The sequence below is a fragment of the Nerophis lumbriciformis genome, linkage group LG37, assembly GCF_033978685.3.
Source record: "Nerophis lumbriciformis linkage group LG37, RoL_Nlum_v2.1, whole genome shotgun sequence".
NCBI lineage: Eukaryota > Metazoa > Chordata > Actinopteri > Syngnathiformes > Syngnathidae > Nerophis > Nerophis lumbriciformis.
In genome coordinates this window covers 19,419,049-19,442,170 of record NC_084584.2, presented here as the reverse complement: position 1 = coordinate 19,442,170, position 23,122 = coordinate 19,419,049, and the positions used below count along the sequence as shown (strand labels likewise).

Below are 23,122 nucleotides of genomic sequence, written 5' to 3'. Positions count from 1 at the left end.
ATTGTAAGTGTATCTTGTGTTTTTTATGTTGATTTAATTAAAAATTAAAAATTAAAATAAAAAAACCCGATATCGATAAAAAAACAAACCGATACCGATAATTTCCGATATTACATTTTTTAAAGCATTTATCGGCCGATAAAATCGGCAGGCCGATATTATCGGCCATCTCTATACTTTATTGATGCATATTGTTTGCGTGCGTTAGGGCCATATAAAATAAAGTCAGATCTGGCCCCAGGCCTTGAGTTTGACACCGGTGCCTTAAAGGGTCATAAATAAAGTCAGAAATGCAGTATGGTTATTACACTTGTCAAAGATCATCTATAAGTCAGGCAAGCTCTGCTGTTTTTAGGGATCAGTTGCAAAAACTGAAATCAAAATGTGACAGAAAAATGTTATTCTCCCCAAAGTTTTAGACTAAGCTTAATGTTAGCTTTGATCTTATTTACGTGCTACTTTTGGTTTTCGAGCCACCAGTTGAATATCCCTGCTCCATCGCCTCACTAATAAGAGTAGTCCGTTGTCCTACGGGCTCTGCTGCATTTGAACGTATCGCGACTCTTATATTATTCGCCGGTGGACATAACTCAGGCCTGCGGCAATTTAAACTCAAATAACCGCCGTGGAAGTCTACCTAGACCCTGCGAGGACGGACACTGTCACCCCAGAAGAGGACAGCGTATTCTGAAAAGTAGACGTTAAAGGGAGCGTGGAGATTATTCACGTCGCCTTTTTGGTGAGTTTGAGGACTTGGCCAAGCGGGCGATGTCAAGATGTAGCATTCTAAGCTAGGACCGCATTATTGTGCTATTTAAGTTGTTAAAGTATATAAACATGGCTCAAATAATTTCATGTTGTACTCACTAGTTAATTTGAAGCACGGTCAGTGTACTTTTATAACTACATATTGGAATAACAGAGGGTTTCAGTTTCCGGGGCGTGACCATCATGAATTCGCTAAGTAGAATGCAGCTGCTTCCTACTGAAGTTAAGCTAACCTCAAGTTAATTTACCGCTATTTTTATCTCCTACGTTAAATCAAGTTGACCAAACTACCAGCTCTCAGATAAGTATTTATGTCGTAGTGTCTTTATTATTGTGATTTGAGTTTGCACGCAGTGGTGACGACCTGTACTGCATCCTAATTAAAAAGTACAGTATTCCTATTTTTTTGCTCAAGTTATGTGGCAACCAAAACATTAAAAACAATGCACATATGTATACTGTATAATTCAGTAGTTCAGTCCTGTCACGTCTCAGGCATGCCTCTCCAAAGCATCTGGCCCTTGTGTGGGAGCTTTTGTATGGACTGAGTGAGAGCCGTCGCCATGGGCAACGAGGACAGCCTGGAGGACGTGTTTGTGGCTGTCCTACGGCCCAAGAGTCAGGTCAGCCTGAGCTCGAAGGAGTACCGAGCCAAAGCCTATGAGGTATGCATGCAACTCAGTGTTTAATGGTTGTTAGGGGAGGGGAATGTGCTACAACAATCCAGGAAATTGTCAAGAAATGCATGTGTGTTTACCACGTCAAGATTCTTCTGAGTGAAATGCCCTTGGAGGGGAAGGAAAAGAAAAGGAAGAAAGTCCTCCTGACGACAAAGATCCAAGCAGCAGGGGACAAATCCAAATCCATTGTAGATTATGTTGCTGAAACCATCAAGCCATTATCTAACAACCAAAGCTTCATTGGTGAGTACATTAAAAACATGAATGGCACATTATTTAGCCAATTTAATTCTCCTTCTTGTTTAGGTAAACGTGTAGTTCACATGCAGAAATTTCCCTTGGATGGCGACAATAAAGTCAAAGAGGTGTCGCTGTTTGTGGTGCCAGTCAATGTTAAAGGTGAATACTTTCATACAGACTAGACCAGGGGTCCCATAACTTTTTTACTGGGGGGCTGCATTGGGTTAAATAAATTTGGCTATCGATGGGAAAATGCATTTTTAGACAACATGATTTGCCTGAGCGGCTAGGAGACACCGAGAGTAACAAGCGGTAGAAAATGGATTAGAAAGGACAGATTTAAAAAAAATTATAATTTAACAACAAAAAAAAACACGTTTTTTTATTTTTTTTAACTTGGGACTTCCTGCGGGCCGGATTTTGGACGCTTGGGCTGTAGTTTGGGGACCCCTGGACGAGACGAAGGGTCTTCAACATTCTCCAGGCCAAGGACCCCCAAACTGATGAAACAGTATATCTTGTCCAAATTATGATTGTAGCAGTAGCAGTAGAATGAAAAAATAAGTTGACTTTTTATGCTTAATTGTGTTTCACGGTAAAAGACAAGCGGTATATTATACCATATCCAAGTGTATTTACAATCCGCAAGGTATGTGAAAGTACAGTCCAAACATCACAAAATGCCACAAATTCTGTCGGCGATTTTTGAATATTTTGCTCTAAATATCTTCGGCAATTTCTGTAGAATCGAGGTCGGATGACGTCAGGATGGGAGCGCTTCTGCACTCTGACCATATCATCAGATCAGTCATACTGGAAATATGCAAAAATTGGAAAGAGATGTGCAGTTTATCATTCACAATCCTTATGTAAGACAAGAACACATTACTTTATGCTTGTCTTTTTTTATGCATTCGAAATTGTAAAGAAATAGCTAACAATTGAGACAACAGATTAAGGGTTGTCCCATAAAACATCCAGAAACCGCCAACAATATTCCATTTACATGTCATGACCTGAATATTGACAAAATATGAGTGATATTGTTATTATAAGCGCTAACGCAGACAGCCTATTTTAGTGGCACATGGATAGCAGTGAGCTAATGCTAGTTTACGCTGCTGCTGTTGACACACTGAGCCGGCGGCTGCTTTTGCTTTGTCTCAGACTTGCTAAAAGTAAATTCTAGATTATAACTCATGCATCGCTCACCTGGTAGTAGACACATGTGGCCTGGACCGAGAGGCTGGTCGACTTTGACATCCCCCAAGATGGCAAAAAAGGCACAAAGAGACGCTAGTTCCAGTATGGTGGAAAAACAAGTTGACTTAATATGCTTAATTGTGTTTTATTGTATTCAATAAACAATATCCAATTGTATTTACAATCCGCAAAGTATGTGAAAATACCGTCTAAACATCACAAAATCCCACAAATTCAGTTGGCCATTTTGAATATTCCACTCCATAAAAAGAAAACGTAAATGCCTTACTTACCTATCAAGGAGGAAATTAGCAAGTTTGGCGTCAGATGAAAAAATCTTCTCTGCCTTCAATCATCTCCATCTTTCAAAGGCATCCCTGATACAAATCCTCGTTTTGTTCCTGGCTTTGTCATGAATAAATTGAGAATCGTAACAACGCCTTTTAGATTTACTAAGGTCTGACATGTTTAGTACGGTAACTTTAGCAGTGGCAGTAGCTCGACGCAGATGGCGGTGCCTAACCGGCAACCTGGATGTAACACACTCACAGACATTCTAATTGGGTAAACTTTGGAGGGCGGGGCCTCGAAATGAAAACAATAACAAGATTTCGGGGCTGTAAATCTAATTTTGAAATGAGCATATCCCAGCTGAACTACTGTTATAGAGGTATTCGGAAAGAACATGATTGATATATCAGGGCCATTTAATGACATGCAATTCTTACATATGGCTCGTTTTAATACTGTAGGCATGCCTGCCACTGCCCTCTGCAGCCCACATTGTGTAATTACAGTTGACTACACAATATTACCATCGCTACAGTATATTCTTTCATAACCTGTTCTGATTGATAGTCCGCATTTGCAAAATGTTTAATCGGCTGAGTATTACATTTTATTAATAAATAGGTAGAGAAGGTTAGAACATTGTCATGCAGAGATATGAATCCCATTAACTTGCACTACTTTTCAGAAGTTTGGGGCAATAATTACATAAGCACACTATATCCATTCATCACCCTGCAGAAGAAATCAATAAAGGTCATTTATAAGGCAGGATGAAGGGATCACACAAATAAATGTTTCTTGCATTTAAAACTATTGAAATTTAAAGATCTTGTGGAACTACAAACAGTACAAATTACATTTAAAGCAAAATAAAGTATAAAGTTGGTAAAGGATTATTGATAATATGTTATTAAGACCGGTAAATGTATCATTGTACACAATAATAATGATAAGAAAGCTAGTGATTTGATTTATAAATAAGGGTTGGGAGTAAATATGTTTCACTTCTTCCCATTCCTTTTTGAATATCAATCAATCAATGTTTATTTATATAGCCCTAAATCACAAGTGTCTCAAAGGTCTGCACAAGCCACAACGACATCCTCGGTACAGAGCCCACATAAGCGCAAGGAAAAACTCACCCCAGTGGGACGTCGATGTGAATGACTATGAGAAACCTTGGAGAGGACCGCATTTGTGGGTAACCCCCCCCCTCTAGGGGAGACCGAAAGCAATGGATGTCGAGTGGGTCTGACATAATATGATATGAAAAAAACCTAACCTTACTATAATGTTATCAAGATTATTTCCTTTTTTCCATTATTTTTTATTTTGATTTGTTTTTAACATGTCCAAAATAAACTACTACTACTAGCTTGTGCAACTTGTAAAGTACAGAATATTAGAAACATTTAATCATGTTGAAAAAAAATATCACCTAACATTTTTGACAATCAAAGCATGATCGCAACAATCCACATTTTATGTTATTGTGTGAAACTGCTATCTAAACATGGAAGTATACTGTAGCACCTCTCTAAATGCAAGTGCTCCTAATGTAAAGCAAGAATACAAGAAATGTAGTTTATTTTGCTGCAATTTTGATTAAATATATATATATATATATATATATATATATATATATATATAGTATATATATATATATATATAGTATATATATATATATATATATATATATATATAGTATGTATATATATATATATATAGTATGTCCATACTCAATGCTCTGCATTGAGTATGGACATACTGAAACAGTTAGCAGTAGCTGATAATTTTTTGTGATCAGTATTGTAAGGCATTGACAGAAATTGGCCAATAATGATCAATAGCTGATTGATTGGAACACAGTGGTATCTTTTTCTCCGTGCACAGCCACCTTTCTCGACTCAAGGTACATGACGTCAACGTATTTACATCATCAATGATGTCGACAAACCGTCCCAGCCCTATTATAAAGACATTTAAATTTGTGGAACAATTAAATATATTTAAAAAAAGGTCAATCAACCCAAAAAATTGCAACCACCCTGCAGTACCTCTCTCAGAGCATTTGTTTCAATATTTTTTCTCATTTTATAATTATTATAATTTTTTTTACAGATAACAGCAAACCCATCCACAACGCTAACAGCCCAAGCTTCTACTGCCTGCAGGACATCATGAGGGTGTGCAGCGAAACCAGCGTCCACTTCTGCTCTATCACCTCCAGGATGCTCCTGGCCTTAGACAAGTGAGGATGGATTAAAAACGCATGTTTACCCGTGAATTAATACTTCCTGTATGACACCCTGTGATGTCTTTGTACCTGACAGAGGTGGAAGGATTCAATGGTAACAGTTTAGTTTTATTGCCACTCTTAAATCATACAGTACATTTCCATGCACTAAATTAGTCTGATTTCTCAAATATTTCTTAATCCTATGAAAACATCTTAATCTGATTGTTTTCGGCGTATGAAAACACCTAGATAAGTTATTTGAAACCAGTTTTCTCTGGCATGTAGGTGCTATCACTGATCCAGTCTCCGAGGAGGACAGACACACTGTTTTTTGCTACATTTCACAATATTCACAATACTGGTAAATATTCACAAGCAAAAAATAACAAGCCAGTGGGCAGGCGGGAGGTAACTGTTTACACCAAATAGCATACAAAGTAAATACAAAAAAACTGAAATAAGTCATATTTTTAAACATATAATTCAAAAACCTACCCATTTAATAAATGTCAGGATGTTCTCAAAGAAGACACTAAATACGTGACATGATGCCATCACATCCCGGCCGGAGGACATACTGGTGGAGAAAAACTGAAACAGCCTCATCTTGACACTAAAACTTGAAATTATTACATAGTAGACAATAATTAATAGTTTTAATTCACATAACTTCAAGACAGCATCTTAATTAATTCAGATCATCCACAGCAACATTGTTGTTTATACTTGTGTGTAGTCCAAATACAACAATTAAAACAATACCATCGCCATGTAAATCAGTTATCGGTTAAATCCTAAACTTGAAAGCTACTTGCTCTTCCATGTAGAATTCCAGAAATTAGTTTTTTTGTTAAGCTATGTGTAAATTTCCATTACCACATAGCTAAACAAGCTGAAACGACCACAATCCTCCCTAGTGTTTAAGACGCACACAGTGCCCCACAGTCGCTTTAGAGAGAGCATGGAAACAGGGACTTCACATGTAGCTGTGAAAATAGAAGAAACCAAATAATTTGAGAAATCAGACTAATTGTTGTGCATGGAAAAGTACTGATAGTTAATGAAATAAGTTGCTTATGCGGATTTAAAATTTTATTTTAAAATACTCCATAGTTCCTGGGCGCCATCCTGGGATTATCCGGTACTATACATCCTAGAAGTGGAATGGTTGAATGATAAGGGGATTATTGTTTTATGTTGCTCATAAATCATGCGTATTTCAAAGGGGCAGTTATTTTCAAATCCTACATCAAATTCAGTGGAAACTTCCTGGGTACCACCCTGGGATTTTCTATCCATCCATCCATCTAGTACACCCTAAAAGTGGAATTTTTGAATAGTAGTAATAGAGGGATTCATTTTTTTGTGTTGCTCCAAAATTGTTTAAAATAATCACATTTGGGAATTTCAGAAGAGCTCTTATTCTAAAATCTTCTATCAAAATCAGTGAAAACTTCCTGACTACCACCATGTGATTGTCCAGTAGATCCCAGAAGTGGAATTGTTCAATAATAAAGTATTTTTTTGAATGTCACGCTAAAATTGGAAATACTCCATCCTTCCTGGGATTATCCGGTACTATACATCCTAGAAGTGGAATGGTTGAATGATAATAAGGGGATTATTGTTTTATGTTGCTCATAAATCGGAGGACATATTAATCAAATGTGCCTATTTCAAAGGGGCAGTTAATTTCAAATCCTACATCAAATTCAGTGGAAACTTCCTGGGTACCACACTGGGATTTTCTAGTACACCCTAAAAGTGGAATTTTTGAATAATAATAGAGGGATTAATTCTTTTGTGTTGCTCCAAAATTATATATACCGGGTACACAGCACAATTGTTTGGCCATAAAACTACTTGGGCCTAAATCAATTGTCTTGAATTATTTTGATTATTTTAGTGGTGTATTTAAAATGTTGTCATTACTTTTGACTGTTATCCAACATATCTTGCCTTAATTCTGATCCTTCTACAGGTGGTTAGCTGAGCAGCACAGCGTGCCACACGCTATCCCTGCCCTGTTCCGACCAGCACCCGTGGAGCGGGTGAAGACCAACGTCAGCAACCCGGCGTACGGCAGCGAGGGCAAACTCAGCGATGAAGGCTTATACATGGGCTACACGGCACTGGAGATCAAGAGCAGGATGATGTCCCTCGAGAAGGCGGACATGTGCGTCCTGAATCCCCTTTATGGCTCTGATCTGCAGTACACTAACCGGGTGAGACGAGGTTGAGCCACGTCTACTCCCAGAAGCCACTTACTATACAAATGGTATGTCTGCAGGTAGACAAAGTTATCATCAACCCATATTTTGGGCTCGGAGCACCAGACTACTCCAAAATCCAGATCCCGACCAGGGAAAAGTGGCAACATGGCGCCAACTGCACAGCAGAAGACAAGTGAGGACTCTTGACAACATTTTTCAACAGAAGAGTGTCTTTACCCATGTTCCTGTGTCTTCACAGGGAGCGTCAGTGGGTGGAAGACTTCCCACTCCACCGCAGTGCTTGCGAGGGAGACACAGAGCTCCTCTCCAAGCTTTTAGACAGCGGCTTCTCAGTCAAGCAGCTGGACAGCGACCACTGGGCCCCTGTCCACTATGCCTGCTGGTGAGACCTGACAAAAGCCTTTCCTAAAAACTCACTAAATTTTGTGTTGACACTTTTGGAGCGTTCCCCTGTTTAGGCACGGCAAAGTTGAGGCGACCAAGCTGTTGCTGGACAAAGGCAAATGCAATCCAAACCTGCTGAATGGACAGCTCAGCTCCCCTCTGCACTTTGCTGCCAGGGGAGGGCATGCTGAGATTGTGCAACTCTTGCTGCAACACCCTGAGATTGATCGGGTAGGAAATGTGATATTTTGTTATGTTAGATTATGTTAGATAGGGACGGCGTGGCGCAGTGGAAGAGTGGCCGTGCGCGACCCGAGGGTCCCTGGTTCAATCCCCACCTAGTACCAACCTCGTCATGTCCGTTGTGTCCTGAGCAAGACACTTCACCCTTGCTCCTGATGGGTGCTGGTTAGCGCCTTGCATGGCAGCTCCCTCCATCAGTGTGTGAATGTGTGTGTGAATGGGTAAATGTGGAAGTAGTGTCAAAGCGCTTTGAGTACCTTGAAGGTAGAAAAGCGCTATACAAGTACAACCCATTTATCATTTATCATTTATTAGATTACAATTCATGTGGTTGGTTACTTATCCTTAATGTTCAAAAATGTCCAGTATTTCGTGGTCGTTCATTTATTTGGGGCAGAGCGCCACAATCGCCCTCACCCTTAAACACAATTCAATGGGATTGAATGTATTTTGTCGCCGGTATGCACTGTAACTCGGCTTTTTATCACACTTTATACCAGTGTTGATTTTGACAGCAGTTTTTAATTTAGTCATAGTCTTTTGATGAAAACTGATTTTCTGACTTATATGAGCCCGTATACACATTTTGTTATAAGTTGCAATTATTTTACCTTGGGGTTAATCAGTTACCCACCTCTTCTAAAGTTTTACATATTATTGTAGCGACTATCTTTTCAAACAAAGTGCAGCACAAATTTCCCTAAGTCACTGCGCATATCGATCTTATTTTTCACTTTCTTCCTGACTCAACTATTTTTAAATTTTTTTTTCGCCTGTGTTCAGTTTTCGGGGACACATTAATGACAGGCTAACAATCCTCTGCGGTTTGCTCGAAACATGAGAAAAAAGTCCCTCATACTGATTTGTGATTAACGCGGTAACGCATTAACTATGAATTTCAATAACGGCACTAATTTTTTTAACGGGCGATTAACGCACACGTGTCCATTTTGACCCTCGGGGAGTGCCGTAGCGGGGGAACTTGGCTGCAGTTTACTTGTTATTCATGAGCCACAAACGAGCAGAATTGGACACAGGAAAGTCGTCTACCTTATCGAAATATCAGGTTTAAAGCCATGGCATGTTGTTCTCCCGACAAGAAAGGACTTTTTTGCTGTGAGAAGAGGCAACATCCCTGCAGCAAACGCCGGCTGCTTGCGTCGTTCAGGTGGGTGGTGCTTCACTTCCGTCTTCAGATTACGGTTAAGGTGCAGTGATGACATAACGTTTAGATTGTTAATGTGACTGTTTTAGTAAGTAAGATGACATAAAAGTTTAACAGAAATGAAAGACGGTCGGCAGGAGGTCAAAAGGAGACTTTTGTATTGCAAACACCAAAAATGTCAAGACACTTTCTCAAACAAATCACACACTTTTCCGGCTTCAAAATAAAAGCGCTACGCTATACATCCGGTTGAACTGCATTTGCAAAATTAAAATGTCTTACATTACGATCATGCTTTGTCACTAGGGGTGGGCAACGGATCTGGTACTTTTTTGGCACCCACCAAAACCAGCTGGTACTACCGGGCACCGATTCACAAAGATCCAGCGGTGCCATGTTTCGATGCCTGGGTTGGCGTGACGTCACATCTGTTTAAATTAGCACTTGCGAGTGGCGAGTACTTGCTAGCACTTGAGCAGACATTTCGAAGCGAACATGCTTTTAGTAATCGTGCAACCCATCAATGTTTCATGACAAAAACCCAACCATGCCAAATAGAAAATGCTCTCAAGTGTGGCTCGTCTTTTCCAAATGTGATGCTGATTACGCTCGCCGCAGTATTTTTGACGTAAAAATCAAGGCAAGTGGCGGGAATACTTCCAATCTGAGGAAGCACCTGGTTAAACAGGATTTTTCTCGTGGCTGAATAGTGCAGCCAAGTTAGACGTATTTTTGGGGAAAGTTTGTTGAAAGAGCCCGCATGTCCTTAAAGCGCTGAATATTTTGACACTCGAACAGGATCAATTGGATGATTGGGAGTTACAGATGACAAAAAAACGGAGCGGAAGAGGAATAAGAAGAATAAATAGATGAAAAACGGTGCAGAATAACACACAATTAAAGATGTTTTAAAAAGTAATTTACACAAGCATAATGTATTTAAAACACTTTATCATTCATCAAATTATTATGCTTTGACCTAAAATACTGGTAAAATTGTTGAACGATGTATTGCATCAAAAATGTGAGTACTTTTGCAGTTAATTAACCAACATTTTCCATCCATCCATTTTCTACCGCTTTTCCCTTTCGGGGTCTCGGGGGGTGCTGGAGCCTATACCAGGTGCATTCGGACAAGTCGCCACCTCATCGCACGGCCAACACAGATAGACAGACAACATTCACACTCACATTCACACGCAAGGGCCAATTTTATTGAATGTCATTTATGACACAAGAAGCACACAGTCTATTGGTAGAAAAATGAGAGTAAAAGGTAAACGAAATGATAAAAAAATGTTTTAACTGGAAAAACTTATTTGTTTTTTACATTGCTACTTTTATTTATATTTATTGTTATTACTGATATTATTTTACTTATTGTGGCTTATTTGTTACTAATTTATATCAGTTCTTCTTTTAAACTATAATTAAAGTTGAGGTTTGGTGGTACAATACTCATGTTTTTTAATTAATGAATATTCGTGTTATTAATCATAATTACAATATCAACCGAAATAATCGTGATTATTATTTTTGCCATAATCGTCCTGCCCTAGTATATTATACATTGCCAATCACACCTATGCTCATAAAATGAGAATGAAAGTGTGGCAGAACTCCACTTAACAACACACCTCATACGTGCCTTGTTTGCCAAAGAATAAGATTTAGCAGAAATTGTCTTTAGAGATTTTGTCGCTCCATTTGGTGAGTAAAGGGACATATTAAAAGTGAGAGAGAGAGAGAGAGAGAGGTGTACCTTGCGTCATGCATTTATTCGGTAATCAAACACAAGCGGTCACGGAAGCATTCCTTGCATAAGTGAAAGCTGAGTTCCGCCACTACACGTCCAGGGATTGTGCATTACCATAGCGTGGAGAAAACCTACAGAAACGTGCAAACCAACCTTTATATCAATCTATAAGTGCTAAGAAAACTCAACTTAGAGACACTCTTGTTGTTTAGAAACACTATAAACACCACTGTTTATTTATTTAACCAAGAAAGCAGAATATTTTTTAATGAGCCAGTTGCACATTGTATAAATAAAAAAACAAATGGAAAAATAGAGCAAAAAGACAAAAATGAAAGGCGTAATGAAAAAAGACAGAACTGTTGATAGTAATAACAAATACACACATTTGTCTATAAATATGTGTTAGCCTTATTATTAGCCTTTTTTTCATTACAAATTATATATTGACGTCACACTACCGCTATATTGAAAGAATACTAAGAACAATATGTTTTGTTTAATATACTTGAAAGCTCCACGCCACGGCTGTTTTTTAGAATGTAAAATAGTTGACTTATTTATGATCATATTTATAAGCACAGTATTGTTTATTTTTCTACAGTGTGAGGCTATAAGCCACTGTTCTTTTTTAATGTACCGTATTGTAACCTTTTGGCAGCTGATAGTGCAGTTTGAATTCTGTGCAAAAAGATGTAGCACAGTGATCTTAAACTCTTGTCACCTTTAAACAGTTTTAACTAGGGATGATGTTTGTTAAGAAATTATCGATTTCGATGCCATTATCGAATCCTCTTTTCGAACCGATTCCTTATCGATTATCTTATCGAATCCAGATAGGTTGTTGTATATGGAAATAAAAAACAATACTTGGTTTAACAAAAGCTCACTTTTATTTTTTTAAGAAAAAAATAAAACAGAGCAAACACTGCCCCGGTCACTATGGCTGTCATGAATGTCATCATCTGAAATAGGATAACATTAACATTATCTTAATTCACATTTTGCAAGCACTAGTTTATTAGACAGACCTGCAAACCCTGAAGTGGTGTAGGCTACAAGATACCGTTTACGTTATCAGACACAAACAAAAAGGCTAACGTTAACATTACCGTTAGCCACTGACTATGCTTAGGTAACGTTAGTCTAGCTAACATTACTGCAGTCCTGGTTGACATAAGAGGTAATGTTATTTTAGCCTAAAGGCTACAAGTGAGCAGATATGGAAATTAACCGGCAACAGTTAACGTTAGTTACTGACCGGCACTATCACTGGGACTGCAGGTTGAAGCAGAGGAAGAGGGGCGTGCTTTGTCTTCTCTGTCGCTGCTTCTCCATGTGTCGAAGACACAACACGTTTCTCTAACCTTCAGGTTATGTACGGCCTGAACATGTTTCAACATGTTTGTTGTACTGCTCCCCTTACAGGAAAGCGAAGCCTGGCAATAATTGCAGATAGCGGTTTCCTCGTCGTATTTCTTAGTAAAGTCAAGCCATGCCTTGGAGCGTTTTTTCCGGTCCGTTGTTGTTGCTGCTTCTGTATCTGCCGCCGAATGACTGAGCTACGTCATTCCTGTGACTTTGGGATTCGTTCCCAGGGATTCCAATAAAGAACCAAATATTTTTCTTTACTATATGGCTTCGATAACGGGAACCGTTTCTCAAAAAGGGATTCGAATCCATGGAATCGTTTTTTTTCTTATCGAACAATCGGGACAACCGGTTTTCCAACATCATCCCTAGTTTTAACTAAGTAGTGAATTTAAAAGTACATGAGTTCAGTTTTTTTCTTTATTGTATCTAAGATCGTGGAAGTTCATAAGTATCGATATCGACTACAGAAATGTTGGTATCATGAAAACCCTAATTAGGAGTTACCTGCAACGTTTCTGCTGATGGTATTCCCAACTGTCCATCTTAATAAGAGCTTTGTTTTTTTTTTGTATGTCCAAACAGTGAGGATAAATTCTAATCAAGGTAGTGTACATGAAGTTGTAACTTATGTAACCTCTCATTATATTGAATTAGCACATTGAAGACCAGCAGAAGCGATCGCCGATGCAAGTGTGCCAGGAGAACAAACAGAACGAGTGGGAGGAGACGGTGAAGCTTTTGCAGCAGGCCAGCAGCAAACCTGTGAGTAACACTGGAGTTTGTAACCCACCACAGCAGGGCGCTTTCTGTAGTAAGTTCACTGGAAAGTTGAAAGTGTTTTTGGTTTGTGCCGTACAGTACGAGAAGGTGCGCATCTACCGCATGGACGGCTCGTATCGCTCCGTGGAGCTGAAGCACGGCAACAACACCACGGTGCAGCAGATCATGGAGGGCATGCGTCTTTCCCAAGACACTCAGCAGTACTTCACCATCTGGATCTGCTCGGAGAACCTCCGTGAGTCACGCTTTTTTTTTTTTTAACTTTGATGCCTCGGAATCGCTGTGTCGCTGATAACAAACATGCACACAGACCTGCAGCTGAAGCCGTATCACAAGCCCCTGCAGCACCTGCGCATCTGGACTGAGATAGTGACGGATCTGACGGTGCTGGACCCTCAGAGGGAGACGCCCCAACTCTTCCTCCGGCGGGACGTTCGCCTGCCTCTAGAGATTGAGAAGAAGGTAACTTGCATTTAGGGATGGGTACCGACCAAATCCTGCCAGCACTACCGGGCACCGATTTACGTAAAGGTGGCACTGGGAGCAAGGTGGGTGATGTGTCTTGTTCAAGGACACAACGGCAGTGACTAAGATGGCAGAAGCTGGAATGAAATCAGGAACTCTCAAGTTTCTGGGTGGCCACTCTACCCGCTGAGCCACTCCGCTCCACTAAATCCAACGGTGTTATGTTACGGTACCTTGGTTGCGCGTGACGTCACGGCCTGTTGATCTTCGCGCTTTGGCACTTGGCGATCACTTCAGCAGCACTGAGAGCGGACTCAGCCGAAACACCTCAAGATAATGATAACAAATGCTAACAAAGAAAGTGACAAAAAGCACTCCAACACAAGTAAAGTAAGGCCCCACTTTTCTAAAAATGGTCCAGCTTGATGCTAATACACATTGGCTTTGCTATCGACACATTACTGATGAGCATTAGTGATTTTACATTGCGATTTTAATACCTCCAAATTTGTTAACGAAAACTACAAATAAGATGCTCGCTACATTCAAACAGCTGGTGCGTAATATTAACTCAATACTTACAGTTTTTAACACTTTTTAGGAAGCAACCAAAATTAGATCCAGCAAGACTGAACTGATTGGCCAACACATCATTAACTATTGACTACTGCCATCTAACGTCTCGGACTTGCAACTGTAACGGAGACTCAGAGATCCATCCAACCATCTATTTGCTGTCAAAATTGAACAAGAAATAACAACTGGACAGCAGTTATCAGAATAGGCTCATTTTTGAATGTTTGCAATAAAAATGTGATTTTATTATTAAAAACAATATATTTTAACACACACAAAAATACCAACATTTGGAACCGTTGAGTACCGGTATCGATTCTCATGTACGATCAGTTCAAATGTGAATGCTACCCATCTCTATTTGCATTTAAGATAATCAACTATTGTCATGAATCTTCATTCTTCATTTTAGCAAGACATTTTTGAACTGTTTGCAGGGGCATCCATCCCTGGCTAAATAAGTGGTCTTAGCAGAATTTGATTCGGTATTCAATTACATGCATGTTTTGGACCCAATTAACAGTTATTTTGACAGCAAAACACATTTAATTTAATCCAAACAAATTCTCAAACATTTCTCCCACTGTGGATAAAACCAGTACGTTAAGATAAGACCAGTGCTGCTCGCTGCAGGAAACAGTGACAATGTGGACGAAAATTTGCTGCGATTATCCTTCAATCAATCAAAGTGTACTTATATAGCCCTAAATCACGAGTGTCTCAAAGGGCTGCACAAGCCACAACAATATATCTGCTCAGATCCCACATCAGGGCAAGACAAAACTCAACCCAATGGGATGACAATGAGAAACCTTGGAGGGGACCGCAGATGTGGGGGGACCCCCCACATCTGCATCCTGTCAGTAAGATGGGAGTTAAACCAAGACAAGGCTAAGTCTGACATACCAATGCGTGTTTTGATACGCTCTAATAAAATATTATGATCGACGGTATCGAAAGCAGCGCTAAGATCAAGAAGCAGCAACATGGATGACGCATCAGCATCCATCGTTAACAATAGATCATTAGTCATTTTTGCAAGGGCTGTCTCCGTAAAGTGATTTGCCCTGAAACCGGATTGAAAGGGCTCACAGAGATTGTTAGATGCAAGGTGTTCATTTAGCTGCTGTACAACAATTTGTTCGAGGATTTTCGAAATAAACGGAAGGTGGGACACCGGCCGGTAGTTTACCATGAGGTCAGGATCGAGGTTAGGTCTTTTGAGCAGAGGATAAATAACCGCTTTTTTGAATGCGAGGTGAACAGTGCCAGAAGAAAGTGATAAGTTTATAATATTTACATCTGATGGTCCTAATATTACAAACAGTTCCTTGATATGTTTCCCAGGAAGTGGGTCAAGTAAACATGGTGTTTGTTTTATCCCATTTACATGCCCTTGGAGTTCCCCTAATGTTATTTCATCAAAAAGAGAGAGACTAATCTCCCTTCTAATGAGTTAAATGTTCTTATTAAAGAAATTCATAAAGTCATCTGCCGAGTGGGTGGCGCTACTGGGAGGAGTCCCTGATATTCAGCTGGGAACGACTAAAACAATAAATAAACACAAGACATATATAACTATTAGCCACAACACAAGCAGGCTTATATTTAATATGCCACAAGTGAATCCCGCATAACAAACACCTCCCCCCTCCCGTCCATATAACCCGCCAATACAACTCAAACACCTGCACAACACACTCAATCCCACAGCCCAAAGTGCAGTTCACCTCCCCAAAGTTAATACAGCACATATATTTCCCCAAAGTCCCTAAAGTTATGTACGTGACATGCACATAGCGGCATGCACGTACGGGCAAGCGATTAAATGTTTGGAAGCCGCAGCGTACTCACGGTACCGCGCAGTCCAACTCAAAAGTCCTCCTGGTAAAGTGTCTGTTCGTCCCGGTTCTCCACAGGCCAATGGTAAGTCCACAAAAACGGTAAAAAATTAGGATTCCTTCCATGCAGTGGCTCCGTAGCAAAAACGCTGTGGCTGACAGGTGCTCCAGGTGGCGAGTGACGTCAATTTCCGCTTCCGCCCGGTCTGATAGCACCGGATGCCTTTTATATCCCCACATTCTATTAAGTTACATTTTTAATATTAGCATGATTATTGAATACGCCTGTAACAGTTCATAATATTAGGTAAAAGGATGACATAATAAATACATATATATATATACACACACACACTTCTTTTCCCAGTTGAGCACAAGTTAATTGTGACTGGCAATATTTATTATATATATACACATTGATGGACCCCTGTGGCCATTACATTCTGAACAAATATTTAGGATTGTTTTTGTTGGGGCGGATGAGATTTGAGTAGTAATTAGCTTTAGCTAAGGTAAGCATGCATTTATAAGTTATTAAACTATCACTCCATGCTTGATGAAAAACCTCAAGTTTAGTCGCGAGCCATTTGCGTTCCAGCTTTCTACATCATAGTTTAAGAGCTCTAGTTTCTTCTGTAAACCATGGGGTACGCCTTTTAGGGGCCTTTTTAGCTTTAGCGGTGTTACACTATCAATGGTGTCGCACAGGGCGTCGTTAAAGTTGTTCGTGAGGTTATCAATAGAGCCCACATAATTTGGGAATGGCGCCATTATCAAAGGCACTAGGCCAGCAAGAGTCATTGTTGTGACAGCATTAATGTTGCGGCTGCTAAAGCAGTTATTATTATTATTTGCTTGTTGACAATGAGTCAGAACTTCGAATTTTATAAGGTAATGATCGGACATTACTTTAGTATACGGGAGTATCATAACTTTGGAGGTGGTGACACCCCTGACAAGCACTAGATCTATCGTATTACCGTTGCGATGCGTGGGTTCATTCATTATTTGTGTAAGACCACAGCTATCGATTATAGTCTGGAGCACCACGCACGGAGGGTCAGATGGGGTATTCATATGGATATTAAAGTCCCCCATTATAATTATATTGTCGGCGTGCGTCACTAGATCAGCGACAAACTCTGAGAATTCACTGATAAAGTCCGAATAGGGCCCAGGGGGCCAGTAGATAACAGCCAGGTAGAGAGGCAGCGGTGCGACAGACCTCATAGTAAGCACCTCAAATGATTTATATTTATTACTTAGGTTAGGGGTAAGGTTAAGGTTTTCATTGTATATTAGTGTGACCCCCCCCCCACCACTTTTAAGGGGACGGGCAATATGCGCATTTGTATAGTTAGGAGGAGATGCCTCGTTCAGCGCAAAAAAATTGTCCGGTTTGAGCCAGGTTTCGCTGAGACCAATAAAGTTAAGATTGTTGTCTGTAATGACCTCATTAACTAATAAAGTTTTGGGAGACAATTATCTTTAGTTTAAAAAGCCCATATTATAGGTAGTGGGCTGTTTTGAGGAATTTTTGTTAAAGTTATCCGTAGTAGTAATATTAATAATGTTGCGTTTATTTTGCGTAGTGCGCTTTGAATAATTTCGACCATATCTAGGAATTGATATAACGGGAATCTTCAGATTGTTTGCTTGGTGCTGCGATACACTGAACGCGTCATAATTTGCCACCTCAGTAGAATGCATGTCCACCTCTGGCACAGTCACTGACTCACTTTAGAAAAAACATTATGTGAGTTGTGTATTATTCTAGGAGAAATGCTACGTGTGCACGGATTTTCCAGCCTGGCGCTGGCTAGTTCTAGCGTAACTGACTCCTCACCCGGACTAATAGACACTATAATTGCTTGTGACTGGGCTTGCTCTAGTGTAGTTAATCAAGTGTGACTCAAACAATAATCTATGTTCCTAAACAGGATGATGGCGCCTTCCTGGTTAGGGTGAAGGCTGTCCCTCATCAACAAGCCCGGTTTGCCCCAGAAAGAGGGCCAATTATCAATAAACGTTGGTCCCTGTTCTCTACAAAAACTAGCCAGCCACTTGTTAAGCGAGACTAATCTGCTATATCTCTCATCATTGCCTCTCGCTGGCAGAGGGCCAGGGACAAGTACTCGATGCCTGGGCATTTTTCTCGCAAGATTACAAGTCCTAGCTATGTTCCTCTTTGTAATCTCTGACTGTCTCATTCTAGTGTCATTGAGCCAACGTGTACAACTATGTTCGTATAGCTAGTGGTGCGATTAGCCTGTTGTATGTGTTTACTTGGCCTGTTGCGAGTTAGCTCCCTAAGATTAGCTTCAATGTCAGGTGCTCTGGCCCCGGGAATACACTTAATTGTGGCTGGTTTGCTAAGCTTTATGTTTCGGGTGATGAAGTCCCCTATGACTAAAGTGTGGTGCCCGATAGACTGGGGTGTAGGACTAGCTAAAGGGCTAAATCTATTATGCGTCTCAACCGGTTCACTGTTGCTTATAGGCCGCTTAGGGCTGCTATAGGCTGGGCTAGTTAGCTCGCTACAGCTAACGCTAGCAGATGTGTCCGCAACGTCTAAAGTTACGAGATTACTCTGCTCTAACTGGCGGACACGGCCCTTTAGCAGAGCCAACCTATCCATGAGAACGGTGCACGAAGAGCAGGAAGCCATACTCAAGGTATTTCTTTCACCGAGTTAAGTTCTTGCTGTCTTCAGGGAAGTGGTTGCGACATGTGGGAGCAGATTCCTTCATACCGACGCCGCCTTCTCCGCGCGAGCTTCGTTAGCTTAGCAGCTAGCTAGCTAGCTAAGAGAGGGGCGGTGAGACAGAGATCGGGTGATTTGCAAGTTAAATAAGACTACTAAGTATGTTTGGGAAGTAGTAAAGAAAGCTGTAAAACACTTAGAAGCACACAGAACGATACTTAGCTTTCTCGCAACAGCGACAGCGAGCAGTCACTTATCCTTAACAGTGACGGAGCAGGAAGGGGCCCCGTCATTCTTTAATTGATATTGTGGTAGCCGTTTTGGGAAGGCCCCTACCCGGTGCGCGAAACACCAGCAGAGTGGAAGCTGTTCTAGCTGCGAATCCTGCATTTCACCTTCCTGTCCCAGGTGGAGGATCCGCTGGCCATCCTCATCCTCTTCGACGAGGCTCGCCACTCCCTCCTGAAGGGCTTCTTTCCGGCGCCGGACAGCAAACTGATAACGCTGGCTAGCTTCCTGCTGCAGATCATCTATGGCAACTACGAGAGCAAGAAACATAAGCAGGGCTTCCTCAAGTACGGAGACTCCAGTTGTACAATTGTTGCTGTCACAGTAGCACTGCTTTTTAGTAAAGTGCTGTTTCCTAACAGCGAGGAAAACCTGAAGTCCATTGTGCCGATATTAAAGGTGAAAAGCAAAGCGTACCACTGGACCAACAGGATTCTCCATGAGTACAAAGTAAGTTTTCATTAGAAAACCTCTTGTTGTTTAAGCTTTGAGCCTTAATCTATCTGTCGTCCAGGCACTGAGTACCAGCGAGGGCGTGAGCAAGGAGATGCACCACCTGCAGCGACTCTTCCTGCAGAACTGCTGGGACATCCCCACCTACGGAGCAGCCTTCTTCACAGGTCAGGTGTACACCAAGGCCAGCGCCAGCAACCACAAAGTCATCCGCGTCTATGTGGGCATCAACACAAAGGGCCTGCACCTCATGAATATGGAGACCAAGGTATCTTGTCATCTAAATTGAGGTTGTTAGTTTGGACTTTTTATTTGGGGTGGTCAATATTGTTTCGTCTGTGAACCCACAGGCGCTTCTAATCAGTTTAGAGTACGGCACATTCATGTGGCAACTGGGACACGCCGACCAGTATTTCCAAATACACAGCGGTGAGAACAAAATGAATTTCATCGTGCACACAAAACAGGTAACAGTCTCTAAAACGTCCTCTCTCTCCAGTTCTGTTCAACACCAAATTAATTTCAGTGCATCCAGAAAGTAAGACATTCCAATGTGAAACAATTTAAGAACTTTTTGAAATTTATCAAAAATAAGAAACTAAGAAATGACATCGCTTTTTACTCTACACATGGTTGATGCACCTTTGGCAGCAATTACAGCCTGAAGTCTTTGTGTTGTTTAGCCCATTCCTCTTTGCAGCACCTCTAAAGCTCCATCGGGTTGAATGGGAAGCGTCAGTGCACAGCCATTTTTAGATCACTCCAGAGATGTTCAATCGGATTCAAGTCTGGGCTCTGGCTGGGCTACTCAAGGACATTTAACAGAGTTGACTTATAGCCATTCCTTTGATATCTCGGCTGGGTGCTTAGGGTCGTTTTCCTGCTGAAAGATGAACCGTCGCCCCAGTCTGAGTTCAAGAGCGCTCTGAAGCAGGTTTTCATCCAGGATGTCTCTTTACATTGCTGCATTCATATTTCCTATTTCCTATTCATAATTCCTGCTTCTGAAAAGCATCCCCACCATGCTTCACTGTAGGAATTGTATTGGCCTGGTGATGAGCGGTGCCTCGTTTCCTCTAAACATAACACCTGGCATTCACGCCAAAGAGTTCAATCCTTGTCTCATCAGACCAGAGACTTTTGTTTCTCACTGTCAGAGTTTTTCAAGTGCATTTTGGCATAATGAGATGGTTGTCCTTCTGGAAGGTTCTCCTCTCTCCACAGAGGAACGCTGTAGCTCTGACAGAGCGACCATTGGTTTCTTGGTCACTTCCCTGACTAGGGCCCTTCTCGCCCAATCGCTCAGTTTAGACGGCAGGCCAGCGCTAGGAAGAGTCCTGGTGATTTCAAACTTCTTCCATTTACGGATGATGGAGGCCACTGTGCTCATTGGGATCTTCAAGGCAGCAAATATTTTTCTCTACCCTTCCCCAGATTTTTGCCTGGAGACAATCCTGTCTCAGACGTCTACAACCAATTCCTTCGACTTGATGCTTGGTTTGTGCTCTGCCATGCTTTGTTAAGTTTGGGACCTTTTGTACTGTATATAGAAAGATGTGCGCCTTTCCCAAATCAAGTCCAACCACATGAATTTACCATAGGTGGACTTCGGGCTGGGCGATATGGCCTTTTTTTAATATTGCGATATTTTAAGGCCATATCGCGTTACACGATATATATCTCGATATTTTTCCTTAGTCTTGAATGAACACTTGATGCATATAATCACAGCAGTATGATGATTCTATGTGTCTACATTAAAACATTCTTCTTCATACTGCATTAATATATGCTACTTTAAAACTTTCATGCAGAGAAGGAAATCACAACTAAAAAAAATCACTATTTTTTTCATACAGTGTTGATCTGGAAATGTTTGCCTCGACATTTTGATGGTGTGGGCGTGTGGCACCAAACGCAGATGTTGACATGCGGAGTAAGCACTCTTCATTCTCTAGCAGGTGACTTTTCAAATGATGCTACATATTAGCAGTAATGTTACTTTTTATAGCAACGCTTTTGCCCCACACTTGACAAATTACGGTTGTCTGTTCGACATATTCCCACTTGAAGCCAAACCACCGCCAGACGATGGACCCCCTGCTGTTTTTTGGGGGACTTAATTATTCCTTCATTTGTTACCAGATTCGCACCTTCTCTTTCTCGTATTACTGCTGCGCTAGCATCACAGCTAACGTTAACCATGCTGGTACCTCTTTGCTGCGCGAGGGTGTATACGTATGTGACGTATGTCGTGACAGTATGTGACATGTGTAAGAAGGTGCGCTTGTCTGTCTGTGAGAAGGAGACACAGGAAAGAGCGAGGAGAGCCTGTAGTGTAATGCAAGCAGCTAAAAGCAACTGCGTGAGAACCTATAATCGAATATCACGATATAGTAATTTTCTATATCGCACAGAGACAAACCTGCGATATATCGCGTATATCGATATATCGCCCAGCCCTAGGTGGACTTCACTTAAACATTAGGAACATCTGAAGGATGATCAGTTGAAACAGGATACCTCTTAGCTCACTTTTGACTTTCATGGCAAAGACTGTGAATACTTTCGTCCATGGGATTTCTTAGTTTCTTATTTTTAATAACTTTGCAAAATTAGAAAATATATATTTTTTACGTCATCATTTTAGGGTATTGTGTGTTGAATTTTGAAGACAAAAATGAACTTATTCTATTTTGGAATAAGGCTGTAACATAAAATGTGGAAAAAGAAAAGCGCTGTGAATATTTTCCGGATGCACTAACAAAACAAAACACTTATTAACAAAACAAAACACTTATTTAGACTGACGTTTATTTTTGTAATTCCTGACAGGCGGGCCTCATTGTGAAGCTTTTAATGAAGCTGAGCGGACAGATGACTCCCAACGACAAAGGTGCTGCTGCAGACAAATATGCTTACGGCTGATGAATCGTTGGTGCAAGAACATTCAAAGATGACAGCGCTGCCAAAAAGAGATTTCTGTGCTGAAAAAAAAACCTGACTGCAATAATGTAGTAATATCTTGTTTTTTATTTACATTACTGTGTATTTTGACAAATCATGCCTTACTTTTCATGTCTGTGTAAATACGTTTATTTAATAATTGTTTTAATAAACTGAATGCTCTGGTCAATAATTAATACATTTGCTTTAAGTAATGGATTTTCACCAATATATTTCGCTAACTAATATTTAGAAACAAGGCCGCTAGCTTTGTCCATTAAGCTAATACATAAACTACAGGCATTTTTACTCAAACTAGAAAAAGTGTTAGTCTTGATATTGCGTAATTTAATATTATTTTACCTTAATGTTGGACATGTTTGACTGGCGCTAGCAAGTGACACGTACTAGGTAAAGGATATTTGTGTTCGAATTACAACACCGTAGTTCTTCGTGTTAAAAACGTATTTGAATATTTTCTATTTTGAATGT

At 40.5% G+C, this 23,122-nt stretch overlaps 1 protein-coding gene across 2 annotated transcripts; it reads left to right on the top strand.

Moving 5' to 3' along the window:
- Positions 1-529: 529 nt before the first annotated feature.
- krit1 (KRIT1 ankyrin repeat containing) lies at positions 530-23,043 on the top strand. 2 transcript variants are annotated; one of them, XM_061931414.2, is made up of 17 exons: positions 530-739; positions 1,248-1,433; positions 1,535-1,691; positions 1,755-1,847; positions 5,304-5,433; positions 7,403-7,646; positions 7,712-7,827; positions 7,894-8,037; positions 8,114-8,270; positions 13,232-13,339; positions 13,436-13,592; positions 13,668-13,819; positions 19,352-19,518; positions 19,594-19,681; positions 19,746-19,952; positions 20,035-20,151; positions 22,520-23,043. In XM_061931414.2, the coding sequence occupies exons 2-17, from the start codon at positions 1,332-1,334 to the stop codon at positions 22,610-22,612; spliced, it is 2,232 nt and encodes a 743-aa protein (XP_061787398.1). In that variant the 5' UTR covers positions 530-739; positions 1,248-1,331; the 3' UTR covers positions 22,613-23,043. The 2 variants fall into 2 exon arrangements, with proteins under 2 accessions (XP_061787398.1, XP_061787397.1); XM_061931413.2 differs by having other exon boundaries at positions 1,264-1,433; positions 22,520-23,042.
- Positions 23,044-23,122: the final 79 nt, after the last annotated feature.

Bases quoted from the DNA above. Each gene is read 5' to 3' on its own strand.
- krit1 (XM_061931414.2), top strand. From the start codon at position 1,332: ATGGGCAACGAGGACAGCCTGGAGGACGTGTTTGTGGCTGTCCTACGG. The intron at 19,953-20,034 runs GTATCTTGTCAT...GTGAACCCACAG, and splicing joins TCATGAATATGGAGACCAAG to GCGCTTCTAATCAGTTTAGA. The intron at 20,152-22,519 runs GTAACAGTCTCT...AATTCCTGACAG, and splicing joins TCATCGTGCACACAAAACAG to GCGGGCCTCATTGTGAAGCT.